Source organism: Amphiura filiformis, chromosome 6 (genome assembly GCF_039555335.1).
Source record: "Amphiura filiformis chromosome 6, Afil_fr2py, whole genome shotgun sequence".
NCBI lineage: Eukaryota > Metazoa > Echinodermata > Ophiuroidea > Amphilepidida > Amphiuridae > Amphiura > Amphiura filiformis.
This window is the reverse complement of record NC_092633.1, coordinates 15819476-15838450: the sequence shown is the minus strand read 5'-3', so window position 1 is coordinate 15838450 and position 18975 is coordinate 15819476. Positions and strand designations below refer to the sequence as shown.

The following is an 18975-nucleotide window of genomic DNA, read 5'->3' as shown; positions in this document are numbered from 1 at the left end:
TTTAAAACAAAAATTTGGGTTATCATATTTAACTTTTGAAGTTGTAAACAGGGTAATTTTGACAGAGAACAACTTTTATAAACTTTGGCCTCATCTACAATTTCTATGGAGAGTTGTATGTGATACACTGCATACACTCTTAATCAAAGTCAACCAATCAAAAAAGCAGTTAGAAAAATATGGCTTTAGTACGCAGTACCCAGAGTGCATTAATTGTAATAGGATGGCTCTCCGTGCACTACGCACAGTACTTTCGCATTGTTTGCGTCCTGTAGGATGGATTAATTCTTCGGGTGGGTTGATGCATCTAATATTTGGTTCTATTTTCCAACATTTTAGTGATCATTTTGTTACAAAAGCAGCAAAAATCATGTTTTTCCTAGTGTATGAAATAGATTATCAAATTCGTATCACTTGTTGCTCTAGAAATTGTACAAAATAATGCACCAAGTACATGTTGATGAATCTAATGCACTCCCTCCTTCGGGGCTCGTGCATCAACATTTCAGTATGTGTGTATTATTTTGTAGAATTTCAATCCCAACAAGTGATACCCATTAAATCCTATACATGTATATGGTCATGTTTTTTGAGGTGGGACCCAATTGCGTCACATCTTGCAATTTGTCAAAAATCAACGCCTTTTTTGTATTTCTGATTATATTTCAAAAAGTTTTCACCCAAACTATGTAAAAGTATATATTTTTAGAAAGCATATATTGTCAGGATTGCACATCTGTTAAGTTTGAGTGGATATACAGGGTGTGCCAAAAAATATACAGGGTGATTCCACTGAAAAATACCTAAAAATGACATTTCTTTACCGCTCCAACATTTCTACATAGTATATTAAATTGGAAAATGAACTTGATATTTGGAATGTACACAATTAGTCCTTTCATTAAATATTTAGTTTGCACTATATTTGTTAAGACCATTGTGTTATACAGGGTGTGAAAAAGTTGTATCTTAAATTGTTTAATTTAATGTAAAATTTCCCTAAGTGCCATTTGTAAGCAAATGCACTTCAAATTTGGAAACAAAATAGTTTAAAGAATTGCTATAATATCACATTTAAATATCCAATTCCATATAGGGTGTTTCAAAAATCAATTTACAGTGAATAAATTGTAACAATGGTAGGGCCTACATGTACATGTATGTAGGCATATAGATGCACAATTAGCCTACATCAATAAACTATTAACAATAACCAGAGATCAATATGTCATCAGATTAAATCCTTTGACTGCAATAATCTGCTTTGAGAAGATTTATTTGATAGATATTTCAAAGATAAAACAATTTAAAAGATCTATTTATGACAGATGAGATTCATTTTCATTCCTTTCTTCATGCATGCAAAATTTAAAGCATTGTATTGCATGACACACATTCCCCTGCATTAATTAAAAGCTTGTTTAATGCTTAATTACTAAGTTTATTAAGATTAGATAGGCAATTATAGTTATAGAAAGTTACAAAATAAGATTAACATTATGCAAATTGCATTTTTACTTCTACTAGGCAGCAAAGTGCATAAATTTTATTATTGAATACCAACTTCTCATTGGATTTACACAGAGCTCCTCCTCTACCGGCTCCTCCTCTACCGGCTCCACCCCTGGCTAATTAACTTAATTAAGCGGTTGTAATTAATTAATACATTTGTTCAACTGTATTTGTTACTATTTCATTAGATTAATAATTTATCTTCAAAATGAGACCAAAACCATTTCTTCATGATGGATTTTAGCAAAAATATATGAAGAAGAAGAAATATTTTTTTGGAAAATGTGACAGCTCCACCTTTTTTGGGTGCCCACCTCAAAAAACATGACCATATATTGGATTTTTTGGTCACCAAGTCCAAAATTGTAAGTGTGAAAAGGCTGGCCCTACTATATAAGACCAATAATTTGCATCAAAACACAGGCACAGCAGTTGTGGGTTGCAACATGACATTAATTAAATACCAGATAGGTTGAATGGGTCTGCATAAATTATAGATGATACTAGTTAGCTAGTTGTCAAGATCTTGTATTCTTTATCATAAATATGCCAATTTTAAAACAGGTTGATTTTGGGCTGCTACTTTAAAATACTGTCTCACACATTATGAAAGAACAACATACATGTATTACATGACCATTTTAAAGATACCTCAAACACATATAGAAAGGGTTTATCTGCTACTTACAAATTAAACGTCTGTGGTGTCATAATGGGAATGTATGGTTTATGTGGCCCATCATTCAATACATAATTCAGTTCATCTGTATCATTGATGTAATGAACTACACCTGTATTGCCACTTGCTGAACCTGAAATGGAGAACATCAAGAGAAAAACACCATAATTATCAATTCAGGGCAGAATAAGGTGAGACATATTTGTCCACCCCAAATTCAATCAATCAAATTGATCAGATAAATATAATACGGTATGTATTTTGCTTAAAGATGAAATGAAGCCAAGCCTGGGATGAACCCAAACCTTTCTTCACAAAGGACTTAAGGTCTCACCCACCTCTTCAATCTGTATCTAGGGTTTCTTACCAAAATGACAACCTAGAAAAATTTGATGTATTACAATGTATCAAATGAATTTACAGTAAATTTCAACAATTAAATGGGCATATTTGTTGACTACCGGTACCTAAATAGCAAACAATCTACAAGTTGTGTGTTAATTGAGGTACATATACTTACTTGAGCATCCTATTTCATGTGTAGCATTAAATCTACGTATGCATGGTGCGAAATGATTGATATCCACATAAATCATATCCCTTGTTTTCCTGCCATACACTGTGAAAAAAGATGGAGCATGAAACAAGACAAAGAAGTGTCAAATTATTATTATTTATTATTATTACCCGTACCCAATACAGGGTCTTAGCTAGCCACCCGTCTGGCCGTCATTTTAGACGGCCAGTTTGCTCCTGAGACGGGCAAAATTAATGCCTTTGACAGATGCTATATTATAAATTGTATATTTTGAGAAGCTAATTGCCCTTTTTAGTAGACCCAATTTGTAGAACAAGGCCATATCAGCACATATTTGAACTCTTTGAACCCCCAATGGGCTATAGATGTCTGGTAAATGTTTGAAAGGTCAAATTAGGACAGGCAATTTTATTCAAATGACGGGCAACCCTCAATTTCTAGCTAAGACCCTGACCCAATATTTATGGGTCGCTCTACACACAGCGCCTTACAAATTAAACAAGTTCAGCATCAACAACAGTACACAAGAAAAATAATACAGGTAAAAAAAGATATACAGAAAATGAACCCTGGAACAGGTGTGTTTTCTGGCCTTTTTTGAATACAGACACCGATTCCCTGATGTCAACACGAAGACTATTGCAAAGCTGAGTAGTCTCCACGGCAGCCAGTTTGGTTCCGCTCCCTCCACACAAACAGTCTGCCAACGATAACGAACTGGTCCTTTTTGATTGGCTAACGGTTTTCTGACGACGCCAGCCAGCTTGACGTCAAACAAGGCTTTCAATTGGTCGATCGGCTAGATGGGTACTTCATATTCATGAGCAATTTTAACCCGGAAATAAGCACTTGCGAGATTGCATCGCTCGCCAGCTGACTGAGGTCAATCAAGTTCCCGGATGCACAGCTCTGTGTAGCCAATCAGAAACGGTGTTATAAGTGGCAATTGGCAGACTGTTTGTGTGGAGGGAGCGTAACCAAACTGGCTGCAGAGGAGACTAAAAGCTGAGGTGCAATAACAACAAAGGAAAGTCTCCTACGTGGTTTCTACATCAGTACACATGTACATGTACATAAAAAAACAGAGACAGGGCTTGTGATAGCCGGATTTGCATCGCAGTTTGCGACTCAAATTGGCACTTCTGCGATTCAAATTTCTACAAAAAGTATAATGATTAGCATGTTTGCGAACCAATTAAGGCTAGAGCTTGATGCCAAACGGAAATTTTGTTTCAAACTTGGCATGTTCACAGTTCATGAGTTAAGTAAAAAACAGTCACTCACAGAAATGTGGAAATGTATGTGAATATGATGCATGCCAAATTTACCGTGGCTTGCTCGAGAAGTCTAGCCAAGAATTTGCTCACCGATAGCTTCACATTCTAGGCTAGAGACTATTGCATTCAAAATCTAGTAGGATTTGCTGAAGCATGACACCGTGTAAATTACCTCCGGTGCAAAATATTGCACCGCTGTCCGACTGAAAAATGATAGCAAAGCACTCTAGTATCGAATGCGTAACAATTGTGTGCAAATTCGAAGCTAGAGTTCTCGAGGTAAACCGCGGTGTGACGTGTCAAATACACAGCACTTCTTGGAACGCCGTTCGGAGCCAGGAGTTTCAATTATTGGAACTGGTAAAGTCAAAGTGCAATAGTATACAAATAATGAATGTTTATGAGTGCAATGGTAAGAATATTTTCATGAGTTGAAAATGGAATGTTCCATTCAGCGGCGAAGCTGAGTTGAATGGAACATTCCATTTTTCAACGAATGAAAATATTCTTTCCATTGCACGAATGAAAAACATTCATTATTTGTTTTATATCTTTATCTAAATAGATCTTTGTTATTTGATTTGTTGATTGTAATGGCTTTGCAGGAGTTAAAATATTGTACGAATCGTAGACAAATATGGCTTTTTTTTTTTTTACATTCTTGTATCACCCAAAAATAAGCCATTCAAAAGTATTATTTTAAGGGTCTATTATTATTTTTACCAGGCGTTTGCTTACGCAGTAAAAATAGAATTTAAGCTTACCTAGCCACCGGGCCTATCCAATGCATATTGTAAGCTTACCTTTTCACTTTTCTTGTTTTCTACTTTTTCTTTCCCCAAAAAAAAAAAAAATCGGAATATGGATATTCGCGGCTTTCCTTTTAGATGTGGATTATATTTCTTCAAAAATATTCATCCAGAATTGCCGCAAATTAAGTTTGTTGTTTTAAATATCCCGTAACGTAACACGGTAGGGCCTATGCTATGCATACTGTTCGCCGATCGGACTGAAAAAACACACCATGTAATCTAGCCGCAATAGAACGTACGGAATATAACGAAAATGCACGGCGCATATAACCAAATTCCACGGTAGTGACGTAGGCCGTAAAATAGTTTATTTATTGAATGACATGTGACCAACAATCAACCAATCAAATGACAAGGATCTACTTAGGTGTTATATAAATAGAATTAACAACCCCGACCAAAAGAATGACAGGAAAGGTAACCACTGGATCGGGGCGATGAGAAGGACATCATGGTTAGGGTTAGAGTTAGGGTTAGAGTTAGAGGAGGTCATGGATAGGGTTAGGGACATCGAGTCCTTCTAATCGCCCCGATCTAACTAGACGTTCGCTTTTCGTATCTCTTTCCTTGTTGGAAAGGTATAACGTTGAGGAGATAGGAACATGTACCGAACATCTGGGACCTACTCTGCCATGTTTGGCTGAGTAACAGTACATGAACACGGTCTTTTGTGCCTATGTAAATTAGTCATTGTGTAAAGCTGTGTTTATACCCATGGGTTACTCATCATGAGACTGAATCATTGTCGTTAATTCTAGAGAACGTTGACTGACAGAGGGTGTCAATATAGGCCTATGTGTCGCTTTTGAAAATCAGTGAATCATGCGCATGCTCAGCAGGCAAATACGACGGCGATTTAGTACACTGATCATGCGTGCGATTCGGGTTTCTGCAAAAGCGATTGAGTAGAAATGCATCTTTAGAAATGACTGGCGATTGTGTGTTCTCAAGTGGGTTTATCATCATCATGATAATTAGTGACCTGACACACATTTGTATTGGTTCGATCAAGCATTGAAATGCTTTCGTTTTTTGTACTGGATCGTTCAAGCATGCCCAACAAATTTGTCAATGTAAGTGCCTCTGGCCCAAAGATCTTTTTAGTAAAGCTAGATGAGAATTAGTATATGTGTTCAGTACTGTTCAGTGTTCACGTAACCTTCTTCAACTCATTTGAATAGAATTGGATACCAGGATCGTATTCCGATTCGTCGAACTTCGAATTAGCATACTTTTGGATACCTCCAAAATTTGGGTTTACCTAATTAATTATTACAGACGATTACGTTGTTTACATCATAACGTCATTAGAGCTTGTCACTCGTCGTCCGATTCGAAACACGAAAAACATTTAGACTTGCTTACCAGTCGTTTTCATTATCCTAACTACACAGTTTGCACATTGAAAAGTGAACTTCGACGTACGCGATGCCGATGCATTGCGAAAAATTCTTGCCGTACCTTTTTAAATTCATTTTTCAGCCGAGACGGTTACGTTTGCGGCCACGCAACGGTATACGGATGACCGGTTCTTGTGTATATAGAATTCTGTGCTCTGGCCCTAGTGGAAGTAAAAACGGATACTATGGCGGATGGCCAGAGTTCTGGCTAGCCTAAACGGTACCGAGAATGACATGCATGACAGTCACTCAGAAGAACATGAGAAAGCTTACAATGGTCAATGCATGATCATAAAATGTGCAATTTAAAAACTCCAAAAAGAGATTGAATTCAATGAATAATAAAGGCAAATAAAACAAACACATTGATTTAAACTAATCAAAAAATCTATGAGAAATACTCACCAGAAATAACTATTTGACACAAAAAAATCAACAAACTCGCGAACATTACTTCCTTCCTGTCGGCAGCCATTTTTGCTAAAATTGCTAGTAATATTAGTGATGTGCGGTATACGATACACGGTATTATCAATGTACTGGGATTTTTTGAACTTTTACAATCGTGGGTGGTGAAAAGGGGGGGGGGGGTAGCTTACACCCAATGACCGCTTTTTTTTTCAAATCTGCTCAGTTTTTTCATCAGCTGACACCAAATCTGCAAATTAATCTGCAAATTTTTGTACGCATGCACGCATTTTACATTTTGTAGTCATTTAGCTGCAATGATTGTTTTTTTTTCACATTTTTGCCCAGAAAATTACTTTTTATGGTCAATGATGCCCAATTTTTGACATTTCACCACTGAATGACGGCCCCATTTTCCATTGGACCCAATGAATGACCCCTTTTAAATCGCCACAATAGACCCCGGTAGTTTTCAGTACTCCGGCAGGCACAGGTACGTCACTTTCATTTTCGAGTGCCCCCCGGGCGGGGTGCTCGGGGGAAAGTGACGTACCGGTAGGCCTACCTGCACCAGCTAGGGGTCTATCGGTGTAGACATTTTCAGAAAAAAGCCTCGGGGATCATTCGGTGTTGGCAAAAATCGACCAGCCTGCCAAAAATCGCATCTCCGTAGTCCTTTTGGACTGAAAAAAAAATGCTACATAATATTTTGGGATTCACGGCCATTAAGTTGACTTGGGGCTGGCAATTTTTGAAAAAACTTCCACTGAGTTCCACTGAAATCATTTCCCCACCTGATATCAGGCCTACCTCAGTAGTGCAAAAAGCAAAACAAAAACAAAAAGCAAAACAAAAATAACCCTGACCTCCGACTCCCCCCCCCCCCCTCCCGAAGCAAGGCGTCTGGCCTGCCTGATCGAGATGAGTACGGATGATGATAAGGGACCGTTCACAAACACTGTAACAGGGGGGCCTTAAGCAAAAAGAAAAATTCACATATTTTTTTAGCTCCCCCCCCCTTCGGACCTAAAATTATTTTCAGACCCCCCTTTTGGCCATGAAAACTGTACGTCAACCATATTGAAAATAGTGTAAACTTATGTTCTACAGGAAATTGCATGGAAATGGGGGAGGGCTAGGGGTCAATCATTTTGGGGGGGGCACTCCGATACTAAAAATGGGTGACCATAGCTATGTGCGGCCACATTGACCCCCATTTTTCAACTCGCTCTCACGCAATGACCCCCTTTTTTGTTTTACTGACTTCCCTCTCACCCAATGACCCCCGGTTTGTTTTCCTGTCACCAAAAGAACCCTTTTTCAAAAATTTTAGGGAAAAATTCTCTCACCGTGCGAAAGAGCCCTAGTTTCGAACTGCTGTCTGGTGTCCGCACATCCCCGTCACTTCCAAAGTCAAGTGCCCCCGGGTGGCCGTGGCACCTTTGCAATCGAAAAAAAAATTTCAGAGGAAAACCGAAACAAACAAGCTCATCGAGCCTCATACCTCCCCCACCCCCCCCTGCCGTCTTCCGACGAGACAAAAGAAAAAAAACATTGATATTCAGATATCAGATATTGCTCATCTCTAATAGTTCGCTATCGCTTCCGGGTATCTGTGCATTTACTAGACTGCTGCCCTCAGTCGTCAACCGTCTGGATTGACGACTGAGAAAACTACATGGAAAAAAAGTGACGGATTTTGCAACAGGATTCCTGTGGCATAGAGCGTGCGCAGTTGTGTCCAAATTGACCTTTTGACCGAGTTTGTTGTTTTAGAAGTTCTGAGCGCGATCTTGTCACAGCGGCGCGGTACAGCGACGCGGTACACGGCGCCGCTAGTCAGTCGCGCTACGGCGCATAACCAAAGTCGCATTGAATAGTTTTCAGAAGTCCGTCATGATTTGGGCTGTAAGATAATCAGTCGTCACTACGAAGCATGACAGTACATGCGAAGTGTAGACGGCTGATTGGAATTAGTCTATGCATTTACGTGCATCCGACATGACATCATCGTAAGCTTACTTGCCGGCTTTATCGTTTTGTTTTCCATATGTTACAACTTCTACAGTTACAACAATAATTCAATCAGATTTGTGTGCTTTTAGATTTTACAATGAGTACAACTGTTACCGTTCTTGGTAAGTTTATTGTCTGGTCACTCCAGTGGCGCTGGCGCGGCGTAGATTTCTTTTTGACATTCGACTTCGAGCAGGGGGCATGCCATGGGGGGGGCAGTTCAATAATTGAAAAACCCCGCTCCGACGGGGAGTTCCAACAGGTGCTGTGTATGTATTTGTATGTGTTTAATGTGCATTCACATACACACTTAGCCGTCGGTACGAAGAAATCGTCGCTCCAAAAATGATTGCAAATTACACATTTAACATTTGTAATCATTTTTCACCACAAACATGACAAAATATGATATGAAAACACAGGTGAGCAATGTAAATATATGGGGAGGTGAAACAGGTTGCTAATTATTGTCAATATTAATATTTTGCGACATTTATAATGAAAATAATTAACACTGAAGACACCCTATGGCACCTTCTACAACTTGAGAACAATAAGCCCAATCGGCATTAGAAGTTTGCAATGCATTGTGGGACAGTTTTTGCAGTTTTAGGACACTTTGTCCTTTGACCTATCGGAAAATTGCTGTAATTATTAATAATTTATTTATTATTGTCATAATGTTATCATTAAAAATATTTAAATAATTAATTCATTTAATAATAATGTTTTTTTTTTTTTTTTTTATTCTAGTAACAAGTTTTAAATTATATTTTGTATGCGCACAAAACCCGAATTTTCCAGATAGGTCAAAGGGCAAAGTGTCCTAAAAAAACCGGAAGTTACAATAGCGATTTGGCTTATTGTCCTCAAACGTTCGAAATTTGTAGTTACTACAACTGGGGGGGTAGAAAAATTGGAAGTACATCTGTGAGACTGTGGTCTGTGTACAGACTACAGTGAGTGAATCCAGCACCTTTAATCGGAGATTCTATACTGTACACACGGCCTATATTGATGTTGAGGACAGCAACACGTCCATACAACCATATAGTCATACGTCTATTAGAGACTAGTATGGATCAGTGGCGTAGCCAGGATTTTGAAACCGAGGAGGGGCACAACTTGTAAATGTACCAACGGAAATATTATTTGCCGGCGGAAGTTGTTATTTGTTGACCCAAATTTTTTTTGCATGGTTTGAAAAAGTGAAGTCAAGAGCAAAAAAAAAAAAAAAAAAAGAATATTAGGCAGTACTACAGCTCAACTTACCGTACTTTGCCTAACCAGACAGTCCATGCCAAAATTGTTACTACACCTTTCATCGAATCTCTTTTTGATGTCTGTCATTTTGAATATCACACTTGAAAGATGTATGCTATGTAGAAACTTTATTTTGCAATTTCATAATTTGCATATTATTAGTATATTTGCAAGAAAAAACATGAAAATCAATATACTATATTTTTCACAATTTCAATATTTTATTAGAAATTAAGCATGTAGGCCGTTTGTTATGACTTGATGAATGAAGCTGTTAAAACAGATTTTGATATTTTTGCTTATTTTTTTCTTTTTTGCCCCAAAATGTGTAAAAATCAACATTTTTGGATGACCTATATTTTCTTTGAATATTTATCAAATTTCTTAATTTAGTATAATACAGTGCAGAAAAAGATGTCAAAAAAATCTGTTAAAACAGATTTCCAATAAATTGTTCCATTTTCCATTTTGGGTTAAATACTCAATTTTCATGCGCGGGATATTTGAAACATCAAATGAAAACATGTCCATTGCACTTTTTCCTCGAGATGTACTATAATATCAAGGTTACGGATATATTATAATCCCTTCTTATCTTCACTGATCCATCAGATACCTATTGTTATGAATGATCAATGAAAAGGTTCAGAACTGGGCTACTAATGGTCTCTCAAGTATCTATAGTTATTTTCATGACTGTGTCAACTCAAAAATCATGCAAGGTCGAATGTAGGAAAAGTATGATCAGTTGAGCTGTAACATAAAAACACAAAATAATTATGTATAATAATAATTCACAATTTTTCATCATTTTTTTTCACCAATGCCTTCCGTCTACCGACGGCCTTACATGAACCAACGGCCATGAAGGGGGGGGGGGGGGTGCACCGGCCCCCATGCCCCCCACTGGCTACGCCCCTGCCATGGATCATAAACAGGAATCAGGATAATTTATTATTAATTAAAGAGTCATATTTTTTAAGTTGCCAATCACAGAACAGACAGAGTTTTGCCGTAGTACAACAAGTCATACCTAGAAGAATATTTATTCAATTTGAATTTTATCCTTTCTAGGTATGACTGATTTTACCGTAAAATTTGCGTCAATTCCCAATGTCATGATGTATGCGCCACGTATTGTAGGCTCCGATTGCCGATTTATATAGAGCGAGTACAACTGGTAACCAGCTGAAGCCGGTACTGCGTATGTCGCTCATTAACAGGGTGCTTGCATCAATCTGAGCAAGGGACTGCCGTCCTTCTCTGAAACCAAGTGAAGTCTCAGACTTTTTAGTTTGTTAGGAAATCTGAAAACATGAGTTTAAATTTTTAACCAATATCTCGCTAGGGGTATTTTTGTTTTTACATGGGTAAAACGCCCGCCGCGGCCACACTCATAGAAACAACACAAAGGCATTCAGCAGACCACAAGCTACCAAACATTGCTACAAATTTCCAAGACCATTTTAGCGAGTGGAATACTCTACCAAAACTTCTTATCAACATATCTACAACAGCAAACTTCAAAGACTAAGTAACTAACTACCTTAGAAAGGAACAACAACACTGCAAGTAATCAACCACCTGCGCCCTCACATTCCTACACGCTTGGCTTCTTCAGAAGCATTGTGAAATAAACAGTCAAAGTCATTCAATTCCATTTTGACGAAGTTTTTGAATCCTGGTTAAAGGTCCTTCTTTTAATCGGTTCATTCTGATGCTTAAAATATTTAAGTGTGGCCTCCCTGGGCAAATAAAGAACCAGAATCATAAGAAACTGAACCATACCAACCACCATAAATCTCTGTTCTACTTTTCAGGTTTCTCAGTGTTGGCATTACTTCTAGCGGGGTACCTGGGCCAGCAGTATTTGCCTCCTCCAAAACCAAGGATTGTGGGTATAGATCTGGGAACTACATATTCCTGTCTAGGAGTCTATCATGCCGTTACTGGAGATGTAGAGGTATGAATAGAATTCAGTTCAATGCCATGAGTGCAAACCTGTCTATACATGCACTGTCCAAAATAAGGAAAATAATGGAGGTTGTCCTGAAGACAACTAAAGCATACACTCTGCTTGTCCTCAAAACATTTTGGTTGTCCCCAAACTGTGTCATATTTTTGAGTGCAAAAAGTCAAATTTGTTTGATGTTTTTTTGCTCTGGAAAATCCGTAGCCACAAATTGGTAAACCTGTGCAACCTTCAAAATTTTTGCACCATTGGGTAAATCAGTGAAATGGTTAATTAAATTAACTGGATATGCTGAACATGTGGATATCTAAGCTAGCAGTGGTTCATTATCTCTTTAAGGATACAAATTACAATCAAACATGACAAGTAAAAGTCAAAACTTAATGTTAAGGACAAAGTTCAATATGGTTGTCCCCAGTGATTTCTGGACAAGAGGAGATATGATGCTGTCTTGGATAGTTGACTTCAACAATCAACATAGCCCATCAACATCTTGTGACATTGCCATACCTTTAATCTGTTCCTTCAGGTAGTGTCTGATACTGATGGTCATCAGACTATACCAAGCATGGTGGCCTTCACTGATGATGAAAGAGTACTAGTTGGACGTAAAGCTCTCTGCCAGGCAGAAGAAAACTCAGAGTCAACTATCTACGATGCAAAGAGATTCATTGGGAAAATGTTTACTGATGAAGGACTTCAAAAGGAAGCTGCTCGTTACCCCTTTACAGTGAGTATTTTGTAGATAAACTAGGCTAATTAATGACTGATCCCCCTGTTGGATTAGCCAATTCCCCATCGTCTTTCATTTTACCTCATTTCGGCTTGAAATGATCAGAAAATTTCTACATTATGGCTTTAAAATTAAATGAGCATTCTTTAATACTACATGTATGGGTTACATTTTGTCTTTATTCAGGTGAAAAACATCAGCAATCGAATAGAGTTTATACTGCCCTCATCACATCATGTCAGTCACGCCCTCACACCAGAGTATATTGGTTCACGTATCCTCAATCATCTTAAGGAAACAGGAGAGAGTTATTTAGGAGTCCCTATCACCAAAGCTGTCATGTCTGTACCAGCTGAATTTGATGAGAAACAGCGTAATTGTACAAAGCAAGCAGCAGCTTTAGCAGGTATAGTAATTTGTACGTCTACAGGATAATGAAAGTCATTATAGTCATATTTGCCATAATAGCAATGTTGTGATAATATGTAGGATACAATCATAAAATTTGCAGAACAAAATGTAACAACAAATGCTTTGAATTGCCAAGATTTTTCACAAGTTTTAAGAGCGTGTTTTTCACAGGTTGTTCGAAGTGCCCAGATGGTAATAATGTTCAATATATGTGATTGAACCAATCTCATATCCTAGAAACAAATTTGAACCTTAGGCTCAGGGTTCATGATAATGCAGTTTAGGCAACCAGTTAGGGTTCATGATAATGCAGTTTAGGCAACCAGTTAGTCTTTGTCAAAGACTACTCACGACTGAGGGGGGACAAGAGCACCTTTGGCACGACAAATGCTGTGACATTGAGTCATAAAGTGGCGAGTGGCCACTATGGCTTCCAAGAGTGTGTGGGTGCTACATGTAGTAGTTTCTCTCCTAAGGGTTATATAGGTACAACCAATGGACAAATTTGAGATATGATTGTGCATAGACTTAGTCTGTTTTTCAACTTCTCATATGCTTCCTTTCAATTTGTACCGAACTCAATCTTCCTTGTAAATCTTACGATGTATAGGGTAGGAGTAGTAAGACACACTGATAAATATAATGAATCCATTTAACCACCAAATCTGATTGTTTTCAGGAATTGAGGTAGTACGGATTATTAATGAACCAACTGCAGCTGCCATGGCATATGGTCTACACAAGCAGGAGGGAGTGAGTGACATAATAGTAATTGACATGGGAGGAGGCACACTAGATGTATCACTGCTCAATGTACAGGGTGGAATGTTTCAAACGATGGCAATGGCTGGTAGGTAGAATAAATGACCTTGTTACTTTATAAGTTCATTTGTTGGTGGATGATAAAAGTTAAATATCTCTATAAGAGTAAATGTTGATACCTGTATTCACAGGCCTGAGTGGTCATCCCTCTTTCAAAGCATTGGGACCAGACGAATTATCATTATATGAAGAGCTTATTTCCACACCGTGTCCACAACCACATGTTTCTCATTTACTTATATGATACAATCACAATTACTTTGACATGTTTGACATTAGCAACAATGAGTTGTACCATCAACAAGCCATTATTTACCACAACTTAACAATATGCAGACTATTGTTCTCATTTGGGAGACAAAGGCCTCACACAGTGTTTGCTTTGCAATGGTGCATCCAACTGAAATTATAATACCTATAGCATCACAACCCATTGCAATATCGCACAGGTAAATCAGAAACATGTGTTTGTGGACTTAACATGGTTTGGAAATAAGCTCTTATACTGCAGGTCAGTGGCATACATGTAGCGTGGGTCATCCGATTGGGGGGGGCACCGGGTCTGATGGGGGGCGCAAGCCATTTTTTTGGCAATTTTCCTAGGGGATTTTCTAAATTTTGCAATTTATGGGGATGTCCCTATGACGCTACTTGCCCCTATGATGCTACGCTACTGCTGTGGGTATTCACAACACTACTATTTAAAGAATGTTTAATACAAAGCTTTTCATGCATATATTTTTCATGAGCATGTATTAGGAACATAACAGTCTAACCATTTTGACTTATGGTTGTTTTTTTATTGCCAGGCAACAACCATCTAGGAGGACAGGATTTGAACCAGCGACTCATGCTTTACCTCAAGGATCTTGTAGAAAGAAAACTTGGTAAGCCACTCACTAATGCAGAGGATCTACAACATTTACGCTTAGTTGTAGAAGACGTCAAACTCAACCTAACATCCCATGATAGTATACTCCTCAATGTGTCTTTTCCATCGCTAGGCAACAGTTTTATATTCCAAGACAGATTGACTCGCAACACGTTTGAAAAAATCAACGACGATTTATTCCAGAAGGTGCTAGAACCAGTCAAAATAGTGCTGGAAGATATTGAAATGCAACCGAATGATATAGACGAGATAGTTCTCGTCGGCGGATCGACAAGAATTCCACGAGTTAGACAAGTAGTCAGGGATTTTTTTAAGAAAGAGCCAAATGTTGCCATTGATCCCGAGTTAGCAGTTGCTTATGGGGTAGCTGTGCAAGCAGGGGTTATAGGAGGAATGTGGCCATTACAAGTCAGTGCCATTGAACTTACAAATCGCAAACTCAGGAAAGTTCATGTAGAATGATATTTATTTTTATGCAATAGTGATATTGTTATTTATGAAAAATACTATATTTAAAGATATATGGGTTTCTGTTTAAACAAATATATATTTTTAACATATTAAGGGTTTTACAATATGGAACTATTTAATTTATATCAATGGGTCCATGCTGTTGTTTAAGTTAAATTTGATGAGAAATGATTAATTGTACACTTGGTGAAAACACAACAAACAACACCAGTACATTGTACTACTAGAGGACTCTTCTCCAGAGAGCTGTATCACTGGGATGCAGTTGACCAAGCCATTTAAGACCAACATTTTTCAGAGCAAAGGGTCATACATGTATTAGTGTAAAAGGGGGAAATTTTGCCTATTTAAGAGTACTTCCCTCTTTAAAGTAATTTGGGGTGTGGGGCAGTGGGGCAATTGTTCCCCTGCTAGAAATTTGATATTGCCACTGGCTTCACAAAATTGAAAACCAACAAGTGGGTGATCCATGATGACCAACAGAAATTCTATTTCCAAATTGTTTTGTTTACTAACTTTATTTTTCAGCTAAACTGTCCTTAATAATGGTGAAATATGGTGATTAAATAATATTGGTGTTATATACAGGCCGTAAAAATGCATTAAGAAGAGGATGTGCAATAAGTACATGTAAAGGTGAACCCTGGTGGGTTAGTAACTTTTTTGCACGCCAACAAGAGTGTAGGTGGGTAGGGTCAAGGAAGTTTTGGCAATGGCAGGTTGTAAAAAGGAGCAGGACAATTTGCAAAAAAACCTACTTGTGATTTACTTTTTGCGAAGTTGAAGGGGGGGTTATAACAGACCATTCAGAAATCCATCTTCCATCCTAAACATTAATTATTGCACATCCTCATTTAATGTTAAATTAATAATTCTCAAGGTTGGTCTCTGTGGTTTTCTTGGGCCTGTTAAAAAAAAGACTTTATGTCAATCTTAAATCTTGAATTTATGTGGTTAATTGAGTATTTGTGATCCTAGCATCCTCTTTTTATAAAATTTTTCAATAGATATTCACAGAAAAAGCTTATTTCCAAAATTTCAGTTGATTCCGATTTATGCATAATGTCTATTACACAGCTCCATAGGCCACCGTGTTGATGTTCTGGTATACCAGAACGTAATTCAAATTTGACGATATCTTTGCTAAACAAGTTAATCTGCAGGAAAATTTTGCACATAAACATTATGCAGCCAGAGGTTTCCAGTGGTATAAAAATCTCAAGGTTTTTTTTGAGAAAAGTGGGGGATGAGGCTGTGAATCACGAAATGCACCTACAAAGTATGACAATGCTTGATGCTTTTAAAACAATGAAATTAAGATTACATTGGGGATTTCCATATATACATGTACTTGTAGCAGTGTACAACCAGGACTGCCTTGAGAACCTCTTTTCTGTTTGCAAAGACAGGTTCGAATGAGAATCCCCAATGCAATCCATTTGGTAATTGTATGAAAGCAGCTGTAGTGGGCCCTTATCTGTGCACAGTTGGTCGCAATTGTCAATTTTTATCCGAATGATGATATGAATGATGATATATGAAGAATTTTATCAATTGCTTACTGGAGTACACCAAGTCCATGAGCAAGGAGGCCCAGATACCACACCCACTATCAAATGATTTGCCCTCTAGTGATTCAGCAACTGTGGCACTAAAATAGGTGGGCCATTTTACCTTATGTTTCTACAAATGTGAGTGCTCAATTTGTAGCTAAAACATCCATGTAAAGTACTCACATTTTATGGAGACTCAACATTTCGAAACCTACTTGTCTGGTTTCCTAGTCATGAGTGATGCCTTGATCCAGCAACACTGGTGGTGTTTCTAGAATTGTTCTGGATCAAATGGTCATAACTGTGACTGAGGTTGAATGCTGCGCCCCTTGGTTGTTCATTGCTTTGTCTCCCCTGTGACGAATCCATATGCATGATATGGATTATGACCATTCTAGAAACTAGAAATTCTAGAAACACTACATCTTCTAGAAACACAACCAGTGTTGCTGGATCAAGTCATCACTCATGACTAGGAAACCAGACAAGTAGGTTTCGAAACGTTGAGTCTCCATAACATGTGAGTACTTTACATGGATATGTTTTATAGAACTTAGCTACAAATTGAACATTGAGTGCTACGTTGTGTTGTTTTGTTTGAGTGGTTTGTGCAATGTAATCCCATTCTGACAAATAATGACAAAAGTTCATATTGAAACGGAGGTGCCTTGGCCTACAAATATAAATATGGACTAAATATGGTAGCGTGAAAGTCCCCAAAGGATCGATGTGAAATATAGGCCTAAATGTCAGGATCATGAATAGCATAAATACCTGGTCGTCGTTAATTATGAAATGGTTGTAAGATTGATTGTGATTTGCCACGGATTGTGAATTAATTAATTTAAGTAACTTAATTAAAGAAATGAGATCAATAAAAGTGACTCATGACAACATATAAAATTATCAATATTATATTGTACTGGTTTCCCAGCGTAAGCTTCACAATGCACAACAATATATTCAATATTCACGTTATCAAGTTTACAATTCCAATCTCATTACTGAAATTATCAGCAAAATAACGACATTATTTAATCACTAAAACCAGTCACTTCATCCTGTAAAAGTCACGAGTGCATCGGCATAAAAGCTTAAATCATCGTGGGTTTGTTTACAAATAAACAGCTGATTGCTGTAATTTCCCACGCTCAAATGGATGACGAAATTTAGAGTATCGGACTCTATCGCCGATCTCTCAAATACATTTATTATATTATTTATTTATTAAAAGGCCGACGTATTGATTAGAAAATCGTGACAATTAATGAGATGAATTAACTAAAGAAATTATTAATGATTTATGTTTTATCGACGATGCATATTTTTATTTATCTGACTGAAGTTAAAAATAGAAAAGCCAAAAACCTGATCACGCCATAAGCGAGAACTCACTCGGAATTAATCCGCGTTTACTGAGTCTCCGTGATCCAAAAGTATACAAAATTATAAGTAAATTAAAAGCACATTTCTAGTCAGATATTATATTAAATACGAATCATTACGAATTATTACAACACTCACGTAGCTGATCCTAAAAAGGATCAGCGAATCTAGTATCAGAATGTCCGAGTGCCGAAGTGTGAGTTGCAAGACATGCAATACACGCCCACCCGGTACAAAGCCTGGGCCGCAACTCAGCCGTTCCAAAACAACACGATCGGCATTTCATTTCTATATCGCGCAAGCAATTTGGTCGCGCAATTTGCGTACACGCTGCGCCTGCAAAGCAAGCACGCAATACCTGACCAAATGAAATAAAGATGTAAATGAAAAGATTATAAAATATGATAAAAATATGATTAGCGCTGCCGAAGTTTAAATTATGGTTTTCAATATTAGTAGGCCTACTGAGGTGCCTACTGGGGGTTCCGTTACAATATAGAGTTGAAGGCCAAAGTTGAAATATCTGTTGCTGATGTGTGCGCTTGCATGTCTGTCTCTCTTGAGAGAATCTCCTAATTTGTGGGAATGATGTAAAAAAGGAAATTGCATTTAAAAAAATATAATCAAATTGTGAAATTGGATTAATGAAAGGAGCTGTAGGGACCTGCAAGAAGATCGCTCAGCAAAAAGTTTCGATTTATATTTGTGGATATCTGGGTCATAAAATCATCTAAAAAAATGCAAGTTTGCTATGATGAATGGCAACAAAGTATTAAGTGACCATAGGCTCTTACTCTTGTCACTTTTAAGCTGCAGAGATAGTGGGCAAG

At 37.6% G+C, this 18975-nt stretch overlaps 2 protein-coding genes across 2 annotated transcripts in view; one reads left to right on the top strand and one right to left on the bottom strand.

Annotated features, from left to right (window-relative positions):
• Positions 1-6714, bottom strand: part of LOC140154374 (nicastrin-like) — a 31782-nt gene extending 25068 nt beyond the window's left edge. Inside the window, 3 exon segments of the mRNA XM_072176941.1 lie at positions 2201-2324; positions 2712-2810; positions 6624-6714. Coding sequence (XP_072033042.1) covers positions 2201-2324; positions 2712-2810; positions 6624-6693 — 293 coding nt within the window. The 5' untranslated portion in view covers positions 6694-6714.
• Positions 6715-8622: 1908 nt separating this feature from the next.
• On the top strand, positions 8623-15658 carry LOC140155053 (heat shock 70 kDa protein 13-like). The gene is made up of 6 exons (XM_072177736.1): positions 8623-8764; positions 11726-11868; positions 12407-12607; positions 12797-13016; positions 13701-13871; positions 14653-15658. Exons 1-6 carry the CDS (start codon positions 8740-8742, stop codon positions 15195-15197), a joined length of 1305 nt encoding a protein of 434 aa, XP_072033837.1. The 5' UTR covers positions 8623-8739; the 3' UTR covers positions 15198-15658.
• The last annotated feature ends 3317 nt before the right edge of the window (positions 15659-18975 follow it).